Source organism: Micropterus dolomieu, linkage group LG01 (assembly GCF_021292245.1).
Source record: "Micropterus dolomieu isolate WLL.071019.BEF.003 ecotype Adirondacks linkage group LG01, ASM2129224v1, whole genome shotgun sequence".
Classification (NCBI taxonomy): domain Eukaryota; kingdom Metazoa; phylum Chordata; class Actinopteri; order Centrarchiformes; family Centrarchidae; genus Micropterus; species Micropterus dolomieu.
Genome location: NC_060150.1, coordinates 45,656,878 through 45,684,581, shown reverse-complemented (window position 1 = coordinate 45,684,581; position 27,704 = coordinate 45,656,878). Strand labels below are relative to the sequence as shown.

At 39.4% G+C, this 27,704-nt stretch overlaps 2 protein-coding genes across 8 annotated transcripts; both read left to right on the top strand.

The window, feature by feature from the left end:
* The first annotated feature begins 578 nt into the window (after nt 1-578).
* On the top strand, nt 579-12,821 carry acot9.1 (acyl-CoA thioesterase 9, tandem duplicate 1). 2 transcript variants are annotated; one of them, XM_046043877.1, is made up of 16 exons: nt 579-734; nt 2,020-2,114; nt 3,415-3,441; nt 4,904-4,949; nt 6,181-6,351; nt 6,436-6,473; nt 6,564-6,647; nt 7,526-7,629; nt 8,081-8,154; nt 8,450-8,517; nt 8,629-8,740; nt 9,223-9,313; nt 9,625-9,710; nt 9,815-9,902; nt 10,436-10,586; nt 11,977-12,821. In XM_046043877.1, exons 1-16 carry the CDS (start codon nt 721-723, stop codon nt 12,030-12,032), a joined length of 1,305 nt encoding a protein of 434 aa, XP_045899833.1. In that variant the 5' UTR covers nt 579-720; the 3' UTR covers nt 12,033-12,821. The 2 variants fall into 2 exon arrangements, with proteins under 2 accessions (XP_045899833.1, XP_045899838.1); XM_046043882.1 differs by lacking the exon at nt 3,415-3,441.
* Nucleotides 12,822-13,806: 985 nt separating this feature from the next.
* pdha1b (pyruvate dehydrogenase E1 subunit alpha 1b) lies at nt 13,807-27,107 on the top strand. Of its 6 annotated transcripts, none has more exons than XM_046043832.1 (13): nt 13,807-13,975; nt 15,889-15,909; nt 17,218-17,373; nt 18,537-18,602; nt 18,835-19,008; nt 20,766-20,892; nt 20,971-21,062; nt 22,437-22,529; nt 22,614-22,769; nt 23,336-23,407; nt 23,620-23,687; nt 23,958-24,066; nt 25,765-27,107. In XM_046043832.1, the coding sequence occupies exons 1-13, from the start codon at nt 13,916-13,918 to the stop codon at nt 25,927-25,929; spliced, it is 1,359 nt and encodes a 452-aa protein (XP_045899788.1). In that variant the 5' UTR covers nt 13,807-13,915; the 3' UTR covers nt 25,930-27,107. The 6 variants fall into 6 exon arrangements, with proteins under 6 accessions (XP_045899788.1, XP_045899797.1, XP_045899811.1 ...); XM_046043845.1 differs by lacking the exon at nt 17,218-17,373 and adding an exon at nt 18,313-18,448 and having other exon boundaries at nt 13,853-13,975; XM_046043841.1 differs by lacking the exon at nt 15,889-15,909.
* The last annotated feature ends 597 nt before the right edge of the window (nt 27,108-27,704 follow it).

Sequence of the window (27,704 nt, the reverse complement as noted above, 5' to 3'; positions counted from 1 at the left end):
TGAATGCAGGACTTTTATTTGCAGCGGATTATTTACACAGTGTGGTTTTAGTACTTTTACTTAAAGATACAGTAGGCAACGTTGGAGAACTCACACTCCTTCCTTCAGGCCTCCCTCCAAAACATATTTTCATGTACGGTGAGTGCACCGAGTGTGCGCAGGTAGACAGGCAGGTGTAGGCCGGCCAATCCGCTGAATGAAATAATTGGTCGTGCTTGTTACATTCCTGCAACAGCCACATATACTGGATTTTATTGTTTTGGGGGGGGGGGGGGGTTTGTATCACAGCATTTGATTTATTGATTACTGTGGGGATGTAATGAGAATTTGAAAAAAATACATAACAAAATGCTTCTGAAATAAATTGCATATCCCAGTTTTAAGTCAAGGAATTAGGCATTAAGTGCCTGTCAGGATGTCCTCAGGGAAGTAAAGTCCACCGAGGCTGTTTATCTCTTCACCTGTGAACACAGGACCATAACAAGGACATAAGAGCAACGTGACGCCACAGCGGGAGGCAGCAAAGCTCCGCTCGGTTGCAAATCCGCCATTGAAAAGAAGTAGAAGAAGAAGGAGCGTGTTGCGTCATCAGGACGTGGGCGGGGCCTCTTACCAACACGGAAACCGCCCTGTGGTCCTGACAGCCAGGCATCCAGGAGCTGCCCTGTGGAGGAAGATTTCACCTTGTTGCTCAGCCGTGTGGACAACCCGGACCCCACAATGCTCTCCCGGAGGTCAGGGTGATTAAAAACGTGGTTCAAAGCTCTGCTGATGCTTTAAATGCTGCCTGTATGCTAATTACAGAAGCAACGCTAACTGTTAGCACATTTACAAGCCAGCTAATTAATGCTAAGCATGCTAATGAGGTACTCAGTCAGTGATTTGTCTTGGTGCTTTGAGCAGCTGTCTTATGGCTTTTTGTTAGAAATCAGGTCGTGCTGGGGAAAGTTAATCAGGCCCAAAACAGGGTGGGGGTTCATTGTTTACATAAAGAGTGTGTCATGTTCACCACAGCTACACAAAAACCCAGACAGCAAAAGTGTTTTACTCTGGAGAAATTTACTTTTCATTCAGTCTTACACTACTGTGAAGGTATCCGAGCATGTCAAACTATACTTTAGTAAATAAAATCTTAAATATGCGTTATATTTCATGAACTCATGTGTAATACATGCAAAACACATGCACTGAAGTAACAAGTAAAAATGTTTTCACTGGAATATAACTAGTATAATTTACTGGAAAAGGAGAATCAGTTAGATGATGAATTAGGTTTGCCAGCCAGTTGCTAAAATCAATACAAAACAATTCCTTGAAAAGAATAAATGTGGTTATTTAAGTAGTTTTATAGTTACAGAAAGTGTAAAAATAAGTAAATGTTTGTCTAACTGAGGTAAAGTGAGAATGTTGTTATGAGGTGTATTGTCACTTTGTTATTTGGTCTGGGTAATAAAACAATAATGATAATTGTTGCATTATAATTTTCCTCAATGTAAATAGAACAAATGTTCAATAAATGCAGCACTTATTAGATATTTATTTTCTTGAGGAAAAGGGACTGAACAAAAGATTTTACTTAATTTTACTCATGCATATTTGTTGAAATAAGATTTTATTATAATTGTTTTGAATTTTCGACCTTAGATTTATTTGGCATCAAGTGTTTGTTCTGACTATAAAGAAATGTTTAAATCTGGTTTCTTCAACGTTCACTCAGGAGCAAAAATCCGCCTGATTGATTTGACACACATCAATATTAAAAGATATGAAATCTTTTGTCGTGATATGATTTTGGGCATATCGCCCAGCCCTATTTATTATGTAAGTATTTCCGTCTGGATGAACTGGGCACCACAAGTTGCACGTCTGTCTGTCCAGCTGTTCACTGAGCAGGATTAAAGAGAGATTAGATGCCTTTGGATGGTTATAATTAGCAGAGGATGATGTGTGTTGATGTAACTTGACTCCTTGGCCTTAAAGTCATCTCTAATTTGTTTTTTGTCCTCATGTGGACTGCAGGTTCCTGCTGCTGCGGTCAGCTGCTTCCTTTACAGCCAGGTCGTTCTGCACAGGGGGTGTGTCGAAGCAGGGCAGGGCGCCGGATATGGTTGAAGGTAAGGCCAGGAAACTCTCCTGGACAGGAAGGGTTTAAAAAACTGTAATCTGAAAGGTAATTAAAGCTGTCAGACAAATGGAGTAAAGTGGAGTAAAAAGAATAAAGTTGCATAAAATGGAAATATTCAAGTGCAAGAACCCTGAAAATGTACTTTGTTACATTTCACTGCTGGATCTTTTTCCATTAGATTTGCAGTTTATGCTGATTTACCTGGTTCCAGGCCTGTGAACCCACATCTAAGATTTTTTCCAGCGATTCAAATAGAAAATGCCAGTTTGATTATCAAGCACAGAAATACCAGTACACCACTTTCAGGTAAAAAAAGTCCAATAACAAGTGAAATTAATCAGCTTATTCATTATAGTGATTTTATGGTTAGACAACCACAAACTCTCACTGTAGTAATAAGACAAATACATGTTGATGCAACACCTTGACGAAGGCTGTGAAAGTTTCCTGCACACTTGGAAGTTTAATAAGTTTATCCCATGTTCTTCATTGCTGCAGCTCAGCCTTCAGCCTACTTCTGTTTATTGTTTTGGGGACTTTCAGATAGGGGTGCAACGACCCAGTTTCCCCCAGATGTATCGCATACGCATACATGCCACCGTTCGCTATGCCGGCTCTATGCTGCAGCTTGCATCCAGTTCACGACTCTGCTGCTGGCACACAGCGCCGGGAAAGGAAGTCCTCCTTCTTACCTCCCAGCTGTAGGTACTCCCTGCATTCGTCTTCCATTGGGTGACTGGCCATCTCCAAAGCCAAACACCCCCTAGTTCCAGCGTGTTAACTGAATCTCTTTGGGTTTTGAACTGTTTGTTGGACCAAACAAGCGTTGTGAAGACATCATGTTTGACTTTAAGATTATGAGGCAGGCATTTTAGATTAATAAATTCAAGAAAATAGTTCAGGATCCTGCTAAACCTGAACAGTGCAGATGAACCAGTAATAAAAAAAACAAATACATTATTTGCATCTCTAGTGAAATGAACTCCCTGCTAAAGTCAGGACAGCAGAGTCGCAGGCTGAAAACACACCTACACTTGCCAAACTAGCACATGCTAATGTCTCATTTTTCAGTCTTAAGTTGCTTCACTGCACTGATGTACTTTTCATTTCTAATGATCCAGCGCTGGCAGTTCCTGTGGTAGCTATAAGCACTCAGGACAAAAGCACTTGTTCATTGAATGTAATGAAATGTAACATGGTGACATATGTTTTACCAAATCCGTTGGTCTCCCGATTGATCCACCCTCATCCCCTGATCTTTTACCCTCATCATGTTTGTTTCTCCACAGGAAATCCACTTTTACACGTGTCTAATGGTGTGTGTTGGTAAACCGAGACCTAACTATCTAAACCACACTACTCCTACCTGCAGTCATTCTCTTGTAATTTGCTCTGATTGCATGTTGATTCCTCCTGCATGTTGCCACATTGACTGACTGAACATCCGTTTTCTTTTCACCTGAAGCATACCTTACTCTGCACCTCTTCTGCCTTTTGGTAGGTCTGGATTTAATGTTCACGGTGACGCCTCCACAGTAGAGCTGAACCTTCCCTGCAGCATTCGTTAGTCTGTTAACATTCTTCTTCTTCCCTATGTGGCACTGAGCTTCAGGATTTTGTTGTAGCTGGTTCACACGTGATATTTGTCTCCATTTGGCTGCTTCTTTCCTCTGTGGTGTTTCATATTGTCTCACTGTTTGAGCCTCAGTAAACTCCAGCTTTAATGCCAGTGTTAACATTTTACAGTTTACTTCATTATCAGATCTCTCCACTTTTATGCAACACTGACTGCCAGCCGGCATCTCAGACCAAAACATATGGGCAGTACAAACTCCATTGAGAAAACAGTCATTTTACCTTGCAGATCATCATAAAACACACTTCGTTCCAACTGGACAGTAACAAAATAAAACTCACCAAAACCGTCCTTGATAGACTTTCCACTGTTCAACAATCACCTTCTCTGATTTGGTTGAAAATTCACAGATAAATATACTAGATATATATACTAAATATACTGGCACTCAGCCTGCAGCATCAGTACTGGCTGTGATGGCTGCAGCGTAATCCTTGGAGACAAAGTCTCGTCAAAGTCTGCCCACAACATTGTGGAAATAATCATTACCGATAAAGACCTTATTTGTTAAACAGAAGCAGCCATTATATCACTTTCACTTGCCACCATTGAAAAAACAGTTTACCTTGCAGATCATCGTAAAACAAACTTCAATTAAACTCGACAGGAACAAAATGAAATTCAACAGAACTGGCTTTGTAATTCTTTGCACTGCTCCAACAATCACCAACTGTGGTTTGAAATACTGAAATACTGTATATCCTTCATTCAACACCTTAGACGAGAAAAGAACCAGCCGTTGTAGCGCTCCCCTCAAAACACTTTTAGGAGAGGCACACATGCACTAACATGCACGTGTAGCCGGACCAGCTGTATAAACAAAGCACAGAGGAGCTAAGACGACAACACACACAGAGGGAGTGTGACGTCGTTCTCTGCTCAGGATGAAATTGATAACATTCCAGCACATAGTCAAGGTCTTAAAGATATTTATTGACCGTGCTGCAGTAAGGCAAACACAGCTTAAAATGCTTGAGCTGGTTTCCCAGAAGGCTCCAGCTGTAAAAACAACAGAGTCTTTAGTGAAACAGTATGAAACATATAGCCTTGAACTTTTGGTGCTTTCACCGCACACACACACTCACACACACACACACACACATATTCACAGAAGATCTGATTGTTTCTTCTGTGTTTTTCAGTGCGGAACAGGCTGAGAGAAATCGTGGGAGCTTCCACTAACTGGAGGTACTGAACCATCTGTGTCAGAGCTCCAATAAATCATCACCGTGTCCGTGCCGTTTTGTTTCTTTTGGTTTTGGCTGGTCACCAAAGTCGTGTCTACTAATAACTAGGGATGGGTATATTGATAAAAGTGTCAGTATGATCCCTCGAAATGATAAAGTCCTTATTTTGAGCAAAACACAAACAGCAACAGTACAAAAACATTGTCTAAATAGATTATAAACATATTTAAGCCGTTTTACATTCAGGGTCCTGTAATTCACTCAGAAACAGTCTTTGTTTAATACCCCATTTGTTGAGTTTTCATCTTTTCCCCTTTATATATGTTATATCATTTAAATACTGGATATACACAGCTATTTCACACGCTGCTGTGAAAATACGAAAAATTATATATTGTAAATAAATTATTTAAATGAGGAACTGTCTGATTAAAGAACAAGTAAACAAGATTATGAATCGGACACAGTGACCAGACGTTCGATACCAATTTGCGGTCATTGGACACATTTCTATCAATTGAGCTTTTGATCGTCAGCTCTACTGAGGAGGCCCTCAGATTTCTTTTTGCTGTGTAACTGACTCAGACTTACTGTATTTCAGTAATTAAGCTTCATGTTTTAAAAGAAAATTAAAAATTATATTAAAAACAGACGAAAGGAACTTCTGCACATTAAATCATCTTTTTTGACGAGCACGCCGCACTGCAGCACTCAATTGTTGGAAGTAGGGCTGGACAATAAAACAACAACAATAATTATCACGATATATTTTTCTTAATGACAATATAATAAAAGTTCAATAAATGTTTGATTGTAATTCATTTGAATCACAAACAAATTAGCACTTAATTTTTCTATTAAGATATTTATTTTGTTGAGGAAAAGAGATTTAAAAATATTTTTTTTATTAATATATTATTATTTCATACTTCAGATCTGTTAAGTGATCTTCTGTTTGGCATCAAGTGTTTGTTCAGACTGTCTGGTTTCTTTAACTTTCACTCAGGAGCAAAAATCAGCCTTTAAATAATGATTTGACATTAAACCTGATAATTATCAATATGAAATGATATGAAATCTTTTATCGTGATAACATTTAGCCTAGTTGGAAGACAAATTACAACAGAGAAACAGTAGACATTAAGAAGAAAATTTATATTTACCAGTCCAGCAACACATCTTTAGGTCTTAAGTTTTATATTTTGTAATATGGTGATTTATCTTGTCTGCAGCGACCACCAGCAGGCCATGGCGGAGCGCTTGTCGCTGTCGTCCATGTTGGCAAAGTCTCAAAGTGACCTTCCAGCCAAGAGGATGAAGGACAGCTACCTGGAGGTCCACCTGCCTCTGGGCTCCGAGCCACAGCTCAGAGAGAAATACCTGACCTTCCACAACACTGTCAGGTACACACACACACACACACACACTAATGTCAAGGTTAACATAAACCTAAACTCACCTCAAACTCGTCTTCCGTCTCTGTTCAGGTTTGGCAGGATCCTGGAGGACTTGGACAGTTTAGCAGGTATCACTGTAACACATCATGATTATAACTAGACAGGAAGTTAAACACAGTCAAACACTGATGCGTGTTGTTCTTCGTCTCTCTCCTCAGTCCTCATCTCTTACTCTCACACCTATAACGCTGCACTGAAGAAGTCTCCTCTGTCCATCGTCACCGCCCTGGTGGATAAGATCGGTAAAAATCTCTTATATTTAGAGATTTGTTTGGTCTGAACTGAGAAAAAGTTGTTTGTTTGGATCAGATTATCAGCTTCCATGTCCAGCTACCTATAAACTCTTGTGTAATGGGTCTATTTGAATATTTGGTTTTAGTGCTGAAACAATTAGTCATTTAATTAATTGGCAATTTTGTTTATCTTTAACTTATTTATTCAGCATCAGTGTTAAATATTTGCTAGTTCCACCATCTTATGTGTGAAAAAATGCCTTTTCTGTTTTGTATCACTGTAAATCAAATATTTTTGGTCAAAGACAAAACAAGCTATTTAAAGACGTTAGCCTTCATAGTCAATATACAGTATCTTACAAAAGTGAATACACACCTCACATTTTTGTCAATATTTGATTATATCTTTTCATGTGAAAACACAGAAGAAATTACACTTTGCTACAAAGTAAAGTAGTGGCTGTACTCACTTTTGTTGCCAGGAGTTTAGACATTAATAGCTATGGTGTGTTATTTTGAGGGGACAGCAAATTTACACTGTTATACAAGTTGTAAACTCACTACTTTACATTGTAACAAAGTGTAATTTCTTCAGTGTTGTCACATGAAAAGATATAATCAAATATTTACAATAATGTGAGGGGTGTACTCACTTTTGTGAGATACTGTAATTAATAAATAATCACTACGTACAGTTCTCTTATTGTCCGATGCTTTATTTGGCACCATCACAATTCAAATGACGTTGTCCTGATAGACCAACTCTACAAATATGATTGTTTTGAATGCAACTCACATGTTTGTGTTAATCATGTCTCAGTTGTTAGATGTCATAATTTTGAGATCTGTAGTTCCACATGAAAGTATTTTTCATGTCTGATGGACAGACATGAGGCAGCACGTCATCTATCCTGACTGCGACATCAAGTTCACTGGACATGTGACGTGGGTGGGAAAAACCTCTATTGAAGCCAAGATGCACATGTCACAGGTAAACACCCTTCCCTGTCTACTTACACACATACACACACATCCGCATATGTGTTTATTTGTAAGCACAAGCAATAGTAATACTTAGTTAAAGGAAAAAAAGGGATTGTGCTTTTGAGATTAAACAACCCAAATTAAGGCATATCAGCAGAAAACAAGGTCAAACAAAAAGACGAAGGCAAATTAAAAAACAAACGTGTATTCCACTTGTGTAACATCTAAAGAGGGCTGCACAGACAAAGAAATAAAACCACCTACAGTATCCAAAAGTTCACCAAAACCCACACCCAGGAATAAAGCGGTCATTGTCCCACCAAGATTGTTTGGTTGACACGTGAGCGCCTGTAAGTGCGTTGCAGGAACACACCAGAAATAAGACACACAAGACCAAGACTTAAACACAGGAGTTGCAGATTGAATGAAATCTTTTAATAATGTGACTCTTCTTTCAGTTCCTAGATGGAGCTTATGCCCCAGTTCTGGATGCTACTTTTGTCATGGTGGCCCGGGATCCAGAAAACAAGAGGTAGGACTCTCAGTCTGAGGCACAGTCACACAGAAGGAATGTGTACGTGAACAAAGCTTTTATCTTGTAGACATTTTCACGCATTTAAATCGCAGGATCATTTTAACTATCAGAGGGAGAACTGTGCAACACTGATGCACAGATACACAGATATTAAGAGTTCTGCAGTCTGCAAGGGATTTACAGGCCAGGGCGAAGAGGAAACGATCATCACTGCCAGTGAGATTCAGTCTTTGAGTGTGTCGAGTTCTTTTTTTGACTTGTTCCCTGTGTTGCTGCTTGTTTCTGTCTGCAGGGCAGCTTTTGTAAATCCACTGAGCCCAGAAGGCCCAGAGGAGGTGAAACTTTTCCAGGAAGGAGAAGGTATGAGATCCTGACGTAACCTTGGTCAAGTTAAGACAATGCTGTCCTTTGTATGCCAACATCTTCTCTCTGTATTGTGTGTGTGTGTGTGTGTGTGTGTGTGGTTTCCAGCGAACAAAACCCGCCGTGTGGAGCTGAGTACTGCGTCGTTGCTGAAGGTGGCTCCCACAAACGAGGAGAGGACGATCGTACACAGTCTGTTCCTCAACACCCTGGACACAAAGTATGACCAAGCGATGCTTTAAAAGTGGAGTCTGCACTGCACAAGACTTGAGAAAAATCATCCTCAGAAATGGGATCAATAATATTTATTGCTGTTTATCTAAATGAAAGTCTGGGGAGGGGTCTGTTTAAAGGTTTGTCACAGTCATATAGCTTCCAAATTTTCATTCGCCGGTCATCTCCTTCTCAGTCAGACATTTAAAAGAAGACCTTTCACTTCAAAACATCACCGTAGAAGAGTTTTGTCCCCAAAGTATTTATACAGTTGGGCTTTAATACCTGCTTTATGTAATTTGTGTACTTTTCACAAAAGCAATCTTTAGTGCAATAATCCGAGGGTGTGGGAGACTGGCAGCGTTGCTGTTTTGCGTCATTTGTGTTCAGGCTCTAGTACAATTACAAAAGGTGATGGTTGTTTTGTGAGTTTATTTTGAAGATACATTGAATTAAATATCTTATTTTTTCTGTCTTCTGCTGCTGCAGGACGGTCAGTTTCCGCAGCAGACTTCTGCCTCCAAACTCAGTGTGGATGGAAGATGCCAAACTGAAAGGACTGGAGATCTGCCACCCTCAGGTGAGAGGAAGGACCGGCTGCACGGACGAAATACACCAAAGGAGGGTCTTCCATGCTTTGAGTTTAAGACTCCCCTAATAGAAAAATATATAAATTATGCACTTTACATGTTTTTGTTTGACAGTGCCCACAGATGGGTTCTCTAAACGAGAATAAGAAGTCTTACTATGGCGGTGCACTGTTTCTCAAGTTTTTGTCCAGTCATTTAGTTTGTCTTTAGTTTATTCCCTTGATCTGAAAATAGCTCGAATAGATTCAACTGGAAAATATCTGTAAGTTCAAACCAGTTTTTCTGCATGTGTGTTGAGCAGGAGAGGAATATCTTCAACAGGATATTTGGAGGTTTTCTGATGAGGAAAGCTTACGAGCTGGGCTGGGCCAACGCCTGCGCCTTCGGGTGAGAGCTTTTTAAGAAAAGAGGATGATGATGAGAGAAAGAACATCTTGATTTTTGCTGCATGATGTTAAAGTGTTTGTTGTCCTTCCCCTGGTGTGCTGCAGAGGATGTCGAGCACGTCTGCTGGCTGTTGATGATATCCTCTTCCAGAAACCTGTGGAGATCGGCTCCCTGCTGCTGCTCTCATCGCAGGTCAGAGACTGTGTCCATTTAGATCTGATCAGTATGTTTGAGGAAAACTTCCAATAGCAATAATGAATTTAAGTTTAGCATTTTTAGCTCTTCATATTCAGAGTTTCTGGAGCTAAAAATACAGTTATTTCCCTCAGGATTTGGATTAGATCAAAATCAGAACTAATGTTGGACTCACCTTCATCAGGTGACACGAAAACAACTCCAAATAAATATTTATCTAACCGCTGGATGTAAAAACATCGTAAAGCTTGAGTTGAAAGTCAAGTTCAACTTATTTATTCATGAGTACTTAAAGTTATAAAGACTGGTTGATTTACTAAACCTTCTAACATTACAAACTTTAACTCTGTAATTAGGAACGGCAGCAGTTTAATGAGTCGATGCACTTTGGCTGGACAGTGTCAGATTAGACAGTGTGAGGCACCCTGAAGGTTCAAGGGTGTGTTTTTGACCTCCTGGCTGGCTTTTATTTGGGCCTCAGCAGCGTTTGTTCCACCGGCAGCTTGTGTCTGTCTGTCTCTGTGTTTCAGGTGTGTTACACACAGGGGAAATACATCCAGGTCAGAGTTCACACCGAGGTGTTCGACCCGCTGACCCGCCAGCACAACACAACCAACGTCTTCCACTTCACCTTCTTTTCTGACCGCGACGTCCCCAACGTCATTCCAAAATCATACGGAGGTGAGCCCGTACTTTTATTTGTTTATTTTAATTAAATATATTATTTTCATTTTCTAACACACACACACACACTCTTACTGCTTTATTTATTTACTTTTGTTTTAAATAATTATTTTAAAGTAATATTTTATTTTATATATTTTTAATTATTTTTATTTTATTTTTTATTAACACACAAACACAACTTTTACTGTTTATTTACTTATTTAATGAAATGTATGAAATGAATTGTAATTTATTAAATCTTTGGCAATATATACACTGATGCCAATAAAGCTGATTTGAATAGTCAAAGTACTCACAGTGCAGTAAAATGTTCCTCAGTCAGTGTTTCTCTATCATTTCTGATGTTTCTGGATTAATATTCCTGCGGCATTAATGTGTGTGTTGCATTTTACTGCTGTAGAAGCTGAAGGTTGAGGTTATTTTAACTCCTTTATATCCTGTTTGTCAGTTTAATCTACAGCAATGCATCATGGTCTGTAAGATCATCATGTGTTTGTAGCGTCGCTGTCCTGCGAGAACCACATACCTCTAAAAAGTCAGAAAATGTGACGATGCATCTTCCAGCTGGTCCTGGTTTAAATAGTTTATTTAGCTGAAGAAGGAGGAGGATTTTCTCAACACATAAAGGAACTCTTCATCCATCCTCAAAATCACCACACTGACAGGATGGGGATGAATACTTGTACATAGTAAAGTAACTAAAGCTGTCAGACCAATGTAGTGGAGTAAAAAGTACAACAGTTTCCTCTGAGATGTTGTGGAGTAGAAGTATAAAGTTGCATAAAATGGAAATACTCAAGGAAAGTACAAGTACCTTCAATTTGTACTTAAGTGAAGCACTTAAGTAAATGTACTTCGTTACATTTTCCACTGGGAGATAGACACTGATTAACGCCTTTTGTTTTTCAGTATGAAAGAACGAACTGTACCTGTGTGTTAGTCTTTTTTAATTTGTCAATTTATATATTTATGAACACCATATCCTCTCCTGTTGCAGTACGTCTGCACAACACAAACCCGGAATAATACACATCTATATCTGCCACGTTGTTCTTTCTCTGAAAATACTTGTATTACTGTATTTTTCTCTATTCTCATTCTTATATAATTTGCGTCTGTTTATTCCATATTTATATATTTCTAGATTTATTTATGTCAACTGTATGTTTGTCTGCATGTAGCACCTCATCACCAAAGCAAATTCCTCATACGTGTAAAAAAAAACTACATGGCAATAAAGCTCTTTCTCATTCTTCTGATTCTGAGAAGACTTTGAAAATAAAAACACATTTAATAAAAAGCTGGTTAAACTTTCTGACCCTTGCAGGTTGAGAACTGACGGATTACCTCTCGATGTGAAATGTGTTGTGTGTTTGTCTGACAGAGTCGATGCTGTACCTGGACGGCAAGAGACACTTCAGTCAGACTGCGGAGAACTGAGAGCAACACGTCTGCTGCACGCCAAAGCCTTTCACCGTCTGACCAACCAGTTCTCACTGTGTGTGTGTGTGTTTTGTGTTTATATATCTCGTGGGGAATTCACACTTAATGATGGGGAGTCGTGTCACAGTTGGTCCCCATGGGTAGAGACGCTTTTTAAGGGGTTAAGACTTGGTTTTAGGGTTCAGGTTAGAATTGGGTAAAGGTTAGGGTAAGTGTTAAGGTTAGGCATGTAGCTGTGACGGTTAAGCTTTGGGTAAGGGGCTAGTGGATGCATGACGGGTCCCCACGGGAATAGAGGAACAAATGTGTGTGTGTTAGAGGTCAGTCGAGAAGAATGAACGCATCCTTTTTATATCACGCCTTGTTAACTGTACTCGCTGTGTTCAACTGTATTTGTTCTGTTGGTTTACATGTTGGTGTCGAGATGAGAACCACAGTGCAGTGTTTTGTTTTTTTTTACTCATTCATATTTTACTCAGTTTTTGACGGTTGATTTGATTACTAGTAAGCGTTTACAGACCCAGTCGTGTTTGACTGGTGAAAATGAAGCGAACAATCTGTTTCCTTGCCTCATCATAACCTTATATAGTCCTGATCAAATGTATGTATGCATGGCTTTACGGTTAAATAAAAGTTTTATATTCTATGGTCGCTTGTACGCACAAAAACTCCTTATGTTGAATGAGAAACTTTATTCTGATGTGTCAGACTGATGCGAGAGGGAGGAGGCTGTGTTTAAGTCGTGTATTTACTCAAATGCAATAAATGAATTTTTATTTATCTTCACTTTGTGCTTCTGTCTTTGCTTCTGATATGTTTGATACAAGTGATTATTGGATTAACTCCTCTAATGTCTTCTGTGGATTTAAATAACCCCTGATGATGTAATCATGATGTCATTAGGACTTATTTGTCTCTTCTTTGGTTTGAAGTTTATACCAGAAAGACGTGAAGGGAGGGAGAGTCTCACATAGTCATGTTATTCCTGCTTTTTAAAATTAATTCAAACTGTTGAATCTCCTGTTAATAACTTGGCTTTTAAAACGTGCCTCTGATCTCTAATCTGTCTGTAATCCTTGCTCCTTTAATTAGTCTAAATTAACAATCTCTTGGTGTTTCTTCTTTTTATGTGCATTACTGTTTAATTGCCATGGATTATTTTTTCATCTTTTTTTTTTCTTTTTTTTAAAAATAAATAATTAATTAAATTAACTGTAAATTAGGCGATCAGGCTGTCTTCTGTTAAGTCACCTCTAAAAATGTACTTTCATTGGAAAGCATATCCTGATTTTATCATATCCACCTGCTTACTTTATTTATTTATTTATTTATTTTAATCCTGCTTATTTTATTTATTTTGTTTTATTTTCTCTTTAATAATTTGTATTTTATCGGGGCCCCTCCTGTATTTAATCCTTTACTGTAGTATTGTCTTTCATCTCTCTCTCTCTCTGTGAAGCATTTTGTTCTTTGTATAATAGTCATTAATTATATTATAGGTATATTATTATATTATACAACTGTTATAAACCTTAAATAAAAATTTATTAAAATGTATTGAAAATTTACAATTATAGAATTAAAAAATAAAACATTCAAATTATTAAAAGTATGAAAATAGAAAAATATTAAATATATTAAAGTAAAATACTAAATTATTATATTATGTTATATAATAATTAGTTAGTATTTTATAGTATTATTGTAAAAAGGCGCGTTTCGGGCGGCTATAAAAGCTGTGAGGAACCAATGTTTGGCGCAGTCAGTGTTCCGCCGGACTCTTTTTTTCAGACGAACACTAACACGGAATTAACGGGCAGCAGCGACTAACACCGAACCGCTGTTTTAATCCCTTCAGAGCCGGGTCGTCGTTCACTAGCATGAAAACTATGTTAACCATTATCTCTAACGCACTCTGTAGGATCACCGGCCGGAATGTGGTGAGTGTCCCGGGGCCTAACGTCGAGCTGGGGCCCGTTTCTGAGCCGATGCTAACAGTTAGCTCGCCTGGTTGTGCTTGGCATGGTGCTGACCTTGTGAGCGAGCGGCAGCTTTTAGCCTCGCTGGCTGGTTTGACTCTCTGCATGTCCTGGTCTGAGATGTTAATGTGTGCTTGTGTAATAGCGTTGACTGACCAAAACGGTGAATGAAACATGGGCACTGAACTGAAACGTGGTCTTAACTCGGGAGCTGCAGCCGAACACAGTCTCTGCCTTTTTAATTAATTATTATTTAATTAGTTGGTGTTGAATGTGCTGGTTTGTCCTCCTCGACCAGATGAGAGATGCACTGATGTGATCGATACTGGCCAATATCGAGTTAAGAAAGCAACTCCGGTATCAGTAACTTATTATTATTTTTTATTTTTTTACAATACCTCCACTTGTTACATAACTTTAAAAACAGAACAGGGATTAAATACCTTCCTCTAAAAATACTCTTTATTACAAGTAAAAGCACTGAATTTAAAATGTGATGTAAAAGTATACAAGTATTATCTACTAAATGTATTTTACTCAATGTACAGAATGGCTCCTTACAAAAAATGTTAAAATGTTCAGTTTTTATCACTAACTAAACAAGTTAAGAGCATTTTAATAGTACTGCTTTATATATGCATGTGTCATATCTATGTCCAAAGGAACTACTACTGTCTTAATTGCCGTAATATGGAAACTCTAAATATAAGAGTGAAAAGACTGTAAATCCCAGTTGTTCTGCATGAGAAAACAGGAAACGGTGAATGACTCTCCTCTTTAGACGCCATGAGACAAGTTGAAAACTGATGTTTAGACTCATCAAACCAGGACTGTAATTTAAATATGTAAAAACCTTTTTTTTAATAAATTTCTGAAAACAGCAAGAAGCCAGCAAGATAATATTTCTACTCCACAAGTCTTGTGTAAAATAATTTGCAGGCACAGATGTAGGATTTTGGATTAGGATTTTTTTTTAAATGATCTCCAGATCAAGTAGGACCAGTGAAATCAGATCTAGATTTAATAACTGCTGTGGTTAGATTTGTTTAATCAAGACTAGATCTAACTTGAGCATTATCCCTGTATAATCTTTAATATACATGCGAAAACATCAGAACAACCAACTTCACTCTTTTCAAAAAGAGTTTTCTTTGTGTGGTGCATCTCTCGCCTCAAATGTGACCATATAGAGGCATCATTTAAAAAGTTTGCTTTATAACAAAACTGGGCAATATGGTTAAAACTAATTATTAGGACATCCCCAGTGTAGATGACAAACTTATGCAAAATCATATAAAACAGAATTATCTAGTTTATTGTCAAAGCAATGAACAATGTTTCATTCTTTATGTGCAGAACCGTAACCTTTTTTAATTTGCTTTTTAATCACCGCGTGCTCCAAGTCTTTGTTTTGGAAACAGAAATCTGTCACGTGTTTGGCATTTGCACTAAAACCTCTAATCAATTGACTGACTCATGTAAACAGATAATATTGGTTTTAGATGTAAATACATCAGTGCATTTGTTTCAACAGCTGGGACCAGCATGATGCGTCTGTGTTGTGGTGCTTCAGCCGCAGCAGGGATCCTACAGGCCTTTTGGCAAACACAGCTTTAATTATGTTTTTTATAACTCGTAACATTGAACAAGGATGCCACCTCATTTATTGATTCTAAAACCAAACATTTTAAAACGACCTTGTTGAGTCATGAAACTCCAAGCGACTGTAGGATCCCAGTTGTCTTACGGCTTTCGTTTTCTCTCTCCTTCCTGCTTCCACTCCTCGTTCACTCACACTCTGTCACACACACACAAAACAATCCCTATTTATTTATCGCTTTTTTCCCTCCTCTCCCCCCTCGCCTGAACCCTAGGGAGCCCAAACAGTGTCCGAGGTGAGTTTGTCTGTCGGCCCGGTCCTTCGCTTCCTTCCCTCCGCAGCGATGTTTCCCAAGGAGCTCCTCTAAAGTGCTTGTAAACTAGGAACAACATGTGCTCATAAAGGAAGTAACGATAAGACACGATAGATTGTACAGGATTGTTCCTCTTACCTTGAATGACACCAATCAATCCATATAGTTTGGATCACATTGATTAATTTCTGTAAGAGGAACAAACAGTTTTACCGTGATTCAGTTGAATTTCCCTCTTATATTTTTTTTTAAATTTCATTTCCCATTCAGTCTGTGTTTTTATTTTCTTTACACAATGATGTTATCAATAATGTAATCTACGACATTAAACCCTGTTACCTGGGTGAAAATTCATCCCAGTGATATTTAACATTGGCACATCACAAACTGTCTGAGCTCCTCACGGCAGGAAATGAATAAACCCCCTCAGGATCAGTATTTAAAAAAACGGTAATTATTTCTAGTTAATGAGATTAGAATTTCATAACTGCTCTAAAAAGAAACCACTACACGCAAAAATAAGACGTATCGTCATGATTATGGCTGCAAGTAATCACTTTATAATTAATCTAGTTTAGTAATTTAATTTCAAAGAAATGTACCCAACAATATTAATCGGCGCCCATGTTGTTTTTTTTATTCTTTTTGTCTTTCCAACAGCCCAAAACCAGATTAAATTACATTAACAATGAGCCAACACAGACGAGCAGGAAACTCTCTCAGGCTAGAGAATATTATTTATTTTTTCCCTAAATAAATTAGCCACTGCTTTTCCAGGTGTTGACAACATTAAGTGTGACACTTAATGTTTAATGTTAACATTAGATTCTTGGGATTGTTTTTGTTCAACTACATTTAGATTTGTTCAATCAAGTAATTGTTTCGGTATTAATTATGATGGCAGACAACGCCAGGCACGGCAGAAGAGAGAAAACTTATATCATGGTTTTTCATGTAAATAATATTTAGTACAACCTGTTACAGAAAAGGTGTTTGGTTTTTTTTTTTTTGTTTTTTTGTATGGCCTCTGTTTAAATTCACATCACCAAACTCTGGTTATATGTATTTAAAATGTTGTGCCAGTTGTAAAATATCAGGTGAAGTGTAGACGCTGTTGGGCTGGTACCCGTCTTCCCTCGCTGTGTTTCTCCTTTTAGCCTCTAGAAGTCGTCATGTTTGTGTGTCCAGTCTCCATTTTGCCTCTGCTGTTTTCACCTGTAGACTCTGTAGAGCTCCTCTGGCCGTGCTGTGCTCTGGTCTGATTGGTTGGCTCCTGTGTCCCCCCCCTAGTTGCTGATTGACCTGTCAGAATACGTCAGTCTAACTTCACCAGCGGCGCCGGCCTTGGCCCAGACCCAGCGGCAACCACCCAAACCACCACCAGTCAGTACTAGAGCGTCTGCTGCTGAGTTAGTTAGCGGCCAGACCGACCAGCTAGACAGACCAGTAAGAAGCGGCATCCTCCACGTCTGCCTGATCACTAACGGGGGAGGGGAAACTTTAAACGGGTGTGTCTGGAGGTTTAAATCCAGAATTAGAGGACTTAAAGTTGTCAGAAACAGCTAGTGGCAATGTACCATCTATTTATTGGTCCTCTGTCTTGGATTAGGAAATGTGTGAAATCACTAACTGAAGATGTCAAATAGAGAGGCTGAGGGTGAAACTCACGTTTTATTATTTCATGGGAAAACTAACTGTTATTTATCTCATGCTTTCATGAAATGTTTCATTTCTTTTGATTTAAGCGATCAATTGTTTAGTCTTTTTCAAATGTGTGTTTTGTCTGACTAAAATCCCAACATATTCAGTTTACAAAGATAAAGCAGAAAACCCTCACAGCTATAATCAGAATGTTTGGCATTTTGTTTGAAAACAATTGATCGCTTATCAGATTTTGGTTACTAGTTTTCTAATAAACTGTGTTTTACTGTTATGCATTGGCAAAACAATCCCAACTCAAGGTCTGCTCACTAGCTTTTTGTCTTGGCGATGTAATATATTGTTGCAGCGTTTGCTCAGTAACTATTTGAGCTCAGCAGCTGTTATTTCAGCCACAGCACTTTGTAACCTGAAGACTGAGGAACACTGTTTATATTAAGCTCATATTTCCAAGGAATGAACTTTGATTCCTAAAAACATAAACTACTTCTGTTAGTTTAAGAAAAATTTACTCAGAATCAAAGGACATAAGAATTAATTTAATCTTGATACAATACCACTGACAATTAAGCAAATTGTATAGTTAACAAATCTAAAAGTATCCGATACATTAAGTTTCTATTTTAATAGTTTATTCTACAGCAAAGACAAAACACGCAGCTGTTGGGGATGTAAACACTGTTTGGTTTAAGATTCAGATGCTGCTGTTCCTTCCCAACCTGTTAGTGACCTCCCCACATCAGACCGTGGTAGTTGTCCAGGGTCCTCAGACCCAGACCTGATCCCCCAGCACCTGCAGCCCCACTTACATCCACCTGCTGTGAGGAGGAGGGCAGCCGTCTCAAGTCTGTGTGGAAGACCGGTGTGCTTTCTTTGTTCATTATGTGTCTGCGGTGGTTTGTGTTTTGAATGATCAATTTTATATATATATATTTTTTTCTCTTCACCAGGGTGCCAGAGTGGTGGTTTCACGCTCCTTCGCTGACTTCACCCCTCAGGCGACCTTTGACATCAAGGTGGGTCAACACAAAAAACAAAGTAGAATAAGATGCAAGTTTTTTTTTTAATTTGTGCCAGGCGGGGAAAAAAACAGAAGCTACAAATTCAGCTGAGGTGTAAACGCTGCATCTCCCGTCTGTTTCAATTTGAAGCCATCTACGCTCGTTCTGATGACACAAGAGGTCAGCAGCCATTTTCTAAACTATTAAATGGCGTTTCTTTTTTTCTCCTCACTGTCCTGGCCAATAGAAATGCGACCTGCACCGTCTGGAGGAGGGTCCTCCGTTGAAGGCGGAGCTGACTCGGGAGCAGGGCCTGCAGTATTACCGCATCATGCAGACTGTGCGGCGCATGGAGCTGAAAGCCGATCAGCTCTACAAACAGAAGATCATCAGGGGCTTCTGTCACCTGTATGATGGACAGGTAAGAACGAAGAAGACTGTAGCCATCTGTGTTTCGGATGTCTACTGGTTAATTGTGTCTACATGTTTCTTTGACATGACCAATGACAACTTGGTTAGTGGCACTTTGAGTTTTTATCCTTTTTTATTTGCCAGATAGTTGGTTATAAAGTAGAAAACGGTCTTAATTGAGTGAAAGTGTCTGTAGCTCACAAACATAAAAGCAGCAAAAGAACAAAAATGGTAACAAAACACTAGTAAAATATACAAACAACATATTTAAAATAAAGCCTATAACACTAACATAAAATATTGTTGAACAAGTTTTAGAGTGCTGATTGGCAGCACCGCAGCGATTCCAACAATGCATTTCGTTTGATTTTATTTATGCTTTCCTTTGGAGACAGACCTGTGGCCTGTACTACGAAGGGAGTTCAACCTACTCAGTTAACTTGGGGTTATCAGACAAACTCTGACCGCCTACACTGGAGTTAAACGGTACTATGATTGGAGTTGGTGGACATTTGCATAAAAGGGGCGTGTTCTGCCGTGCAGACAGTTTTTTGGGCGCATGCTCCATGTTTTCTCCAGAATGACGCATAATTGATGGTGTCTGGATATGAGGAGTTTAAAGACACGTTAACGGCTCAATCTAACACCGTGGCGACCGGCAAAGCCAGGGAGGCTTGTTGGCATTGCATTGAGTAAATTTGTAGTTTCATCTTCAGTGTTATTGTAGTTCAAATCTCTATGTATTTTATGGGCTCTTATGTGTAATATGATTTTAAGATGTAAAGGTACAGCTGCACATAAAGGTCTATTGTAATGGGGGGGGGGGAGCCAGCGGAGAGACAGAATTTAAATTCAACGTTATTCTACAAGAGGGAAATGGGTGAGTTTAGCCCACAATCACTATATTATCATGCACTTTGCTGTAGATTGGTGTTTTCTTCCAAATACGCTCAGAGTGATGTAGATTTTTGTGACATTAATATCTGATTTTTGTTCTTGTAAATTTGACACTTTAATCTAGGATTTTTTTTTCCTTCTGGATTTATTAACCCCCACCCTGGCTCTGTATTTTTTTTGGACACATAAATTAGTCAATTACAGTTAAGAGAATTCAGTTTTAGCTTACAGATGGGCTGCATTTTAGAAAGTGGCCCGTTAATTAGCCTAATTAAGATCGCCTCCCCTAAAATCACAGAGGCTGCATGAACATAAAGCTGATGTGTTTCCTAACTGAATTTCAGCTGCAACCGCTGTGGAACAAGTCAGGATGAAATCTAAAAATATTTTATCAAGTGGTGTGTAATAATATCCTGCTTCTCATCATTAACACGGCGTGTGTGTGTGTGGGGTCCACATATAGCCTATAGGCTAACCTCGAGTTAACCACTAACGAAACCTGCTGGGAGAAGTTTAGAGATGTGGTGTAAATTGCCATGGCAACAGACCTCGGGACGTGACACCCGATGCCACGAAGTTACCTGGATAAGCCAGTTTCTGTGCTTCCTAGTACAGGCCAATTTCCAGACAATAAAACAGTTTTAACACACATACAGGACAAGGAAAAAGGTTTATACGTGATGTGAGTACATGAAGATTAACACACATACAGGACAAGGAAAAAGGTTTATACGTGATGTGAGTTGTGTGTTGCAAATACGAGAGGTCATTAATTTACTGCATTAATAACTTTGCACTTACATCAATAGTTTTATAAAGTATAATAAAACGTTTTTACCTGCCCGCTCTAAAGTTTGTCTTCTCCCACAGGAAGCATGTGCAGCAGGCATCGAGGCCGCCATCAACCCCTCCGATCATCTGATCACTGCCTACCGCGCCCACGGATACACATACACCCGCGGCGTGCCGGTCAAAGAGATCCTGGCCGAGCTCACGGGTGAGAGAGGTTTCAAATGAGTTGTACATTCTTGCATCCCCACAGTGCCGCCACTCCTCCTCACCTTTTGCTCCTCAGGTCGTAAAGGGGGTGTGGCCAAAGGCAAAGGAGGCTCAATGCACATGTACGCTCCGAATTTCTACGGAGGGAACGGCATCGTGGGAGCTCAGGTATTCACAACGTGGATCTACTGTAAATATGGCTGTTTCCAGATTGCACAAAATATTTCATGACCGTCAAGAAAAGTCATTAAAGGGTTCGTAGGAAATGTTGAGGGTTTGGAAAATGCTCTTTATTTCAGAAGCCGTTTTGTTGAAACTTGCCAGTTTCTGAGTTGGAAACTTTAATTTGAAGTGAAGTACTCTGTGGAAAAATGCTCAATCTTGCTCAACAATCTGGTGTTCTCTACACACTCGCTTACAATCTTTTAATATTTGAAATTAAACAATCCTGCTGTCATATTCGTCTCCTGGTGTCTCACACCAGATGTCGAACAGAGCGTGGGTGCCGAAATGAAAAAGGTGTTTATCTGACCACATCTGGTGAGAACCCGACATCAGAAGGGCAATTTAAGTCGCTTTTCCACCAAAAGTACCAGAGACATTTAAGTCCCCGGACCTAAAAGGTTCCTTCAGCCCATTGTGGTGTGCGCGTTTCCACCGTCGTCTAAAGACCATTTGTACACGCTGTACAAAGGGATGCACAGGCATAATTAATTGTAACCACAATCCATGAGAATAATTTATAAATTAATATAAGAAACTATAGTCTATGCTGGACCATTAAAACAGCTTTTTCTTTTTTGTGTGGGAGTATGCTTGAGAGACGACGAATAAAGTTTGCTACACATTTTAATAACAAACTGGATAAAGCCATAAAGTTAAAAGAGAAAGCAACACAAAAATAAAAACATTTCCAGTCCACAAGAGCTGCAGATCAGCTGCAGGACGCACTTCTGTGTTGCCTGAGCGTCGGAGGAACGTGATTAACAAGCTTTATTACCTGTTGTAATCAGCTGTTTCACTTGTCTTGGAGAGGATGAGACCAAATTTAGCTCCTGACTGACAAACTTAAAACAACTCAGGACCCAGTATTTAGTGCAACTCCATCATCTGTTTGCTGTAAACACACAGCTGCACGCTGGCTGCTGAGAAATATATTTAATGCTGACGATCTCAGGCCGACATCGGTTATCTGACTGTTTGTGATTTATTAGTTTGCAAACAACCGACAAGCTCAATTTAAAGCCAGTGGCCATTCAGAAACTCCCTTTTTTGGGGGTAAAAAAGACCCTAGAACTACATTTTGACCCTGGTCCCTTCGGTGGAAACGCAGCGTGTTCCTCCAGAGGTTCCTAGTTCTGGGGTAAAGTTCCTTCGGTCGAAATGCAGCTTTAGATGTGACTATAAAGGCTTAAAGTCTGGACATTTTAGTTGGAAAAGCTGTACGAACCCTGTAATGATAAAACTCAATTAAAATATATTTTTTCCCCCCCGTGCTGTTGGTAGTAACGACGATACTATATGCATCTCTGAATTGTCCAGGTTCCTCTGGGAGCTGGCATCGCTCTGGCCTGCCAGTACCAAGGCAACAACCAGGTGTGTGTCGCGCTCTATGGAGACGGGGCAGCCAATCAGGTAAATATCCTGCCAATTAAACACTTTTTACAGTGTATACAAATACATTTGCCAACCTACTCCTGTCCTCTCTGGTCCAATCAGGGCCAGCTGTTTGAGTCATTCAACATGGCCGCCCTGTGGAAGCTGCCGTGTATCTTCATCTGCGAGAACAACAAGTACGGTATGGGGACGTCTGTGGAGAGGGCTTCAGCCAGCACAGACTACTACAAGAGAGGAGACTTCATACCAGGAATCAGAGTGAGACACAAACGCACCACAGCAGAAACATAACACTGCAGGACGAAACCTTACAGATGGTAACTCTGAACTATCGCCGCCTTTATCTCTCGTGACGTCGCCGCTAACCTCAGATGTAAATTACACATAGGGGTCATGGGCGGTAGCTGCAGCGTGTCTCTTGGCCGTACGCTGCAGCTGGCCTGAATGGACCTAGACTATAACAGGAGGAGGCTTGAGGGCCTTTCCTGGCAGTTGCAGGTGTGAGCATGCACGCAGCTGTCTGATGCTCATGTATGATACTGCACACAAACAACAACAAAATAGAGCCTGCGCTGTTTGTTTTACTACATACTGGGGCAAGAATAAACAGAAGTAGTCTGAATTATTAGCACTAATCTACCTCAACTTTTGCTTTCAGATGTTCTTAAAGGGAATCTGTTTCCCAGCAGCTGCTTCTGAACTGAAAGGCTGTTCATTTTTTGTGAAGCTTATGTCAACAGTATTAATGTCCCTGCTTTGTTTATGACTTTTTTTTTTTTTTTTTTATTATTATGTTTTTAAAATCTTGTTTTCTTATCTCGTAGGTGGACGGGATGGACGTCCTGTGTGTCAGGGAGGCCACAAAGTTTGCTGCAGACCACTGCAGATCTGGAAAGGTGAGCTCTGTTTTGAGGAGAGATGAAATCAGAAACCAGTGCATGTATTTCCCCATAATGTTTGTTTCCCCTCAAACTCTTGGAGAACTTAGAATAACACAGAGAGGCAGAAGCCTCTTATCCAGATCTTATCCAGCGTATAACAATGGCAGACGGCTGTGAGGGGTTTCAAACGGTTTGTATGAACTCAGAAGAAATTATGTTTATTTCAGGGTCCAATTATAATGGAGCTGCAGACCTACCGTTACCATGGACATAGCATGAGCGACCCAGGCGTCAGGTGAGTAACCTTTTAACACTTTAACTCCTGAATGACTTTATCCTATTGAATTTCTTCTCTACTGTCCCCTTCCTTTTTATTTATTTTCTGGACCTGGTTCTGAAGTTAATAAGTCTCTGGTTCAGGTGGAGAGATGATGATGAGGACTTACCTCCGCAGTCCTCTTCTCTTGATTTTAAGTCTGAAAATTCAGTAAATAGAACAAATTTTCTAAACTCATTTAATCTTTTTTTTTTTTTTTTTTTCTAACTGTGGCGTAACTTCCTGTAGCTACCGCACTCGTGATGAGATTCAGGAAGTGCGCAGTAAGAGTGACCCCATCACCATGCTGAAAGAGCGCATGCTCGGCAACAACATGGCATCGGTAGAGGAGTTGAAGGTGGGTGCACGCAACATTTACAAACTCTCCACAGTCCACGTGACAGTGTTTGTTTCAAAAGACACATTGTCACTGGCTAAAATGATGGGAGACCCGTCATCAGCTGATCTTCTCAATGATGAATGTGGCTGAGCTCTGTTAACCAGCTGAGCCTTGATTATCTGCCTTTTTTATTGGGGCCTTAAGCTCAGATTTGACCCTGAAACACTATCATCTTGCTAGGACTTAACAAAAGTGGCAAGCTGAGATCCAGGAGGTTGAAAATGTAGTTTGTTTCATATTGAGTTTCAGCTCACACTCGTGAGAACTTTCTGGTCTGAAAGCTACGTCAGAATTTATTAAGAAAATCTGAGTGGAGGATGTTGAGAAATGGTCGTGTTCTTCAGTAAAGCTGGAGGAGGTATTTTTAAGAAGAAAGTCGGGCCGGACCTTAATAGACACGCTGAACCGCAGAGGCACCTACACATTTGTATGTACTCTGATCTTCATATTTCTTTTTTGGTTTATGGAAGTTAATGAAGTTGCCCTAACTTGGCAAAACAAGAATCAAAAAGGAGTATCACCTGAAGGGTTATTAAACTAATTCGGTCAGTTAGGGTTATTATCTGTAGACTCTTAAAACAGAAACTGACTCTGGATGAAATATCAGATGTTTGAGTATCAAAACAGAGGCAACATAAGTGTTGCCAGATTCTCTCAACAGCTCAGCCAGGTGAAACCCCAAATAAATATTTACCTTTTTTTAAAAAATAGGGTTTGTCTGATAAAAGGGGTGTGAATGTTTTTGCAGTGTTTCACATTAAGTGGCAAGACTATGGCAGCCTGCCACGGACAATTTATCAAAATGCATTGGACTTGATAAACTTAGCACGAGGATACACGTGTGACAATGTCCAGTTATCAAAATAAAGTGTTACGTGTGTATATACTGTATTAAAATAAAGTTAATTGTATTATATTCACAAGAAGTAGAAAACATGTCACACGTGTCCATTTAAAGTAATAAGAAAAAAACACAAATGTTGTGAAACTTGCTTTTATTCTTTGATTTTTGGGTTGATGGGGAAAACATTAAATAAACTTGTAGTCCTTCCTTTGCTGTCACCACCATTGATATGTATACAATGTTTATGACACAATAGTTTACCAGAGCACAACATTCTTCATAGAACTAGCCTCTTAATTTGGCTCTCAGAGTGCACCAAATTAATGTATTTAACTTCTATATTAGACAAATAATTCTCCTGGACCCCCCCCGAGAGTGTCTGAGACCCACCCACCATAGTCTCTCAAAATCCTGTGGGAAACACTGGGTTTGAGTTGATAACTTACTTTCAACAACTGTTTCCAAAACAAGAAACTTCAAAACATGTCGAAATCCCATTTTATTCCAATTAACATTTTTATATTTTGACCCTTGTTCACTTTGTTGTTGTGGTCTATACAGTATATTATGATGATCAGTCTAGTATTTGTATTGCCTAGAATAAGATTCTTAGAGGGCTTTACAGTATGAACAATCTTCCATCCTTACAACCTTCATCTGGATATGAAACTTCTTCCTCCTGTAAAGCGCTGAACGGTGTGAACGGTAACTACTGTTGTAGTGTGTACTGTGTAAAGTGCTTTGTTGACCCCTCTTCACTTGAGGTTTTGTGGAGCTGTAGGCACTAACGCGAGTCCTCTCTGTCCTGTCAGGAAATCGATGTTGCGATCCGTAAGGAGGTGGAGGAGGCGGCTCAGTTTGCAACATCAGATCCGGAGCCTCCGCTGGAGGAGCTGTGCAACCACATCTTCAGCAACAGCGCACCGCTGGAGATCCGCGGGACGCACCCCTGGTCCACACTCAAGTCCGTCAGCTAGACTCACACCACACAACTCCACCTTCTAACCGACACCACCCAGCACTAAACGAGGCCCCTTCAACTGCACCTGACCTCTAAAAGACACAACGTTCAGCACCTCCTTCCTCGATTATCAGATCATTCCGCACCTTAATGTGACTCCGCTTTGACCTAAAACCTACCAGTGTTATTTATTTAGTTTTATATAGAAGTATTTAAGATGTATTCTTTGTCTGTATGTTTGTGTCGGTCACCTGAGCGTTCTGTCAGTGTTCCTGTCATCAGGCCACTGTGTGCGGTTACCCGAGATGTTTGAAAATGAGTTTGGTTTGTTGTGAGCGTCATGATTGTGTGTACTTTACAGGTTTTAAAATACTGCAGGGCTGCCCGATATATACGCACAAACCTTCTTATTGTCTTAAGAGACGGCAGAATAGGATTTACTATGTTTTAGACAAACACAACAGGGCACAACGAGCAAAGTGAGGCTGAAGCAGTGGTGGGGAAAAACTACGTACACTGTAGTACAGTATCAAGTAAAAATGTTACTTGTACTTTTAACTACACTACATTTATTGGATGAATTTGTTATGTTTATAGATGAACAAATAAAGGGGGTCATTTTACAATATTTTATCAGTGAGAGAGATCGATTCTGCACTGTGATAGTTACTTTTACCTAAAATGATCTGAGTACTTGAGAGTACCACCACTGAGTAGACGGTATGTATTTGTGGTTTAGGACCATGTAAGGAAAGATGGCTGCTGATCAGTGCTGTCAGAAAATATATTAACAGTACTTTTCTGTCCAACAGCACTCGAGTACTTGAACTTCCCAGATAATCTCTACCACCTACCTGACTGAGCACGCAGACACTACTTTTAAAAATCTGACACTAGTTAGTTGATAAAACGGGAGGAAAGTCAGGTTTGGAGGGAACAAACCTGTTGGTAGATTAATGCACTTTGTTTCTGTGTGATGGAGAGCGTGACCGCAACACACTTACAATGTGGAACTAGTTTCGCCAAATTCACTATTTTGGGAAAGGGTGGGGGGGACAGCAGCAGGATTTTCAGTTCCTCGTTTCTTTTTACAGTAAAGTTTACTGTTACTGGACCTGAGTTTGTACAGATATGAAGCTTGTGTGAGCTGAAAGACTGTTTGGCTGTAAAATAAATGCATAAAGAAGATAAAAACTGTTTGTTTATCTCTTCAGTAGCAGAGTTGCTGCACAAGTCTGTACAAAGTGTGAAGTACAGCTGTTTAACAGTTTATTGAACGAAAGAGAGAAATACTACAACACTAACTGGGGACATTTTAATGCTTCAAGTACATTAAGTTGACATACTTTTAATGAAGGAACATTTCCAAACATTTTTTGTGTTATTAGTACTTTTCCTTAAAGGCTCTGAATACTTTCTCCACCACTAGAGGTCACTACTGGGCTGTAAAATAAACCTTTATTACTGATCGACTGTCATGGGAACCAAACATGACACCTGAACAGCATGTTAATCAAATAGTAAAGTAATTTATTGGCAGTTAATAAAAAATCCTGCCGTTCAAAAATAAACTAACAAGTACATTACAGACATGTACACTACAGTCCTGTATTCAAAGTACTTCTTACACTATGGAAGTATTATCAGATAAATGTACTTAAAGTATAAAAATACTCTACGCAAAATGGCTCCTTTCAAATAGTTACAGAATAATCAGTTTTTTATCACAAATGAAAACATGTGAGTATTTTAAAGTTGTTTCATCAATGTGGAGCCAATTTTGGGTACTTT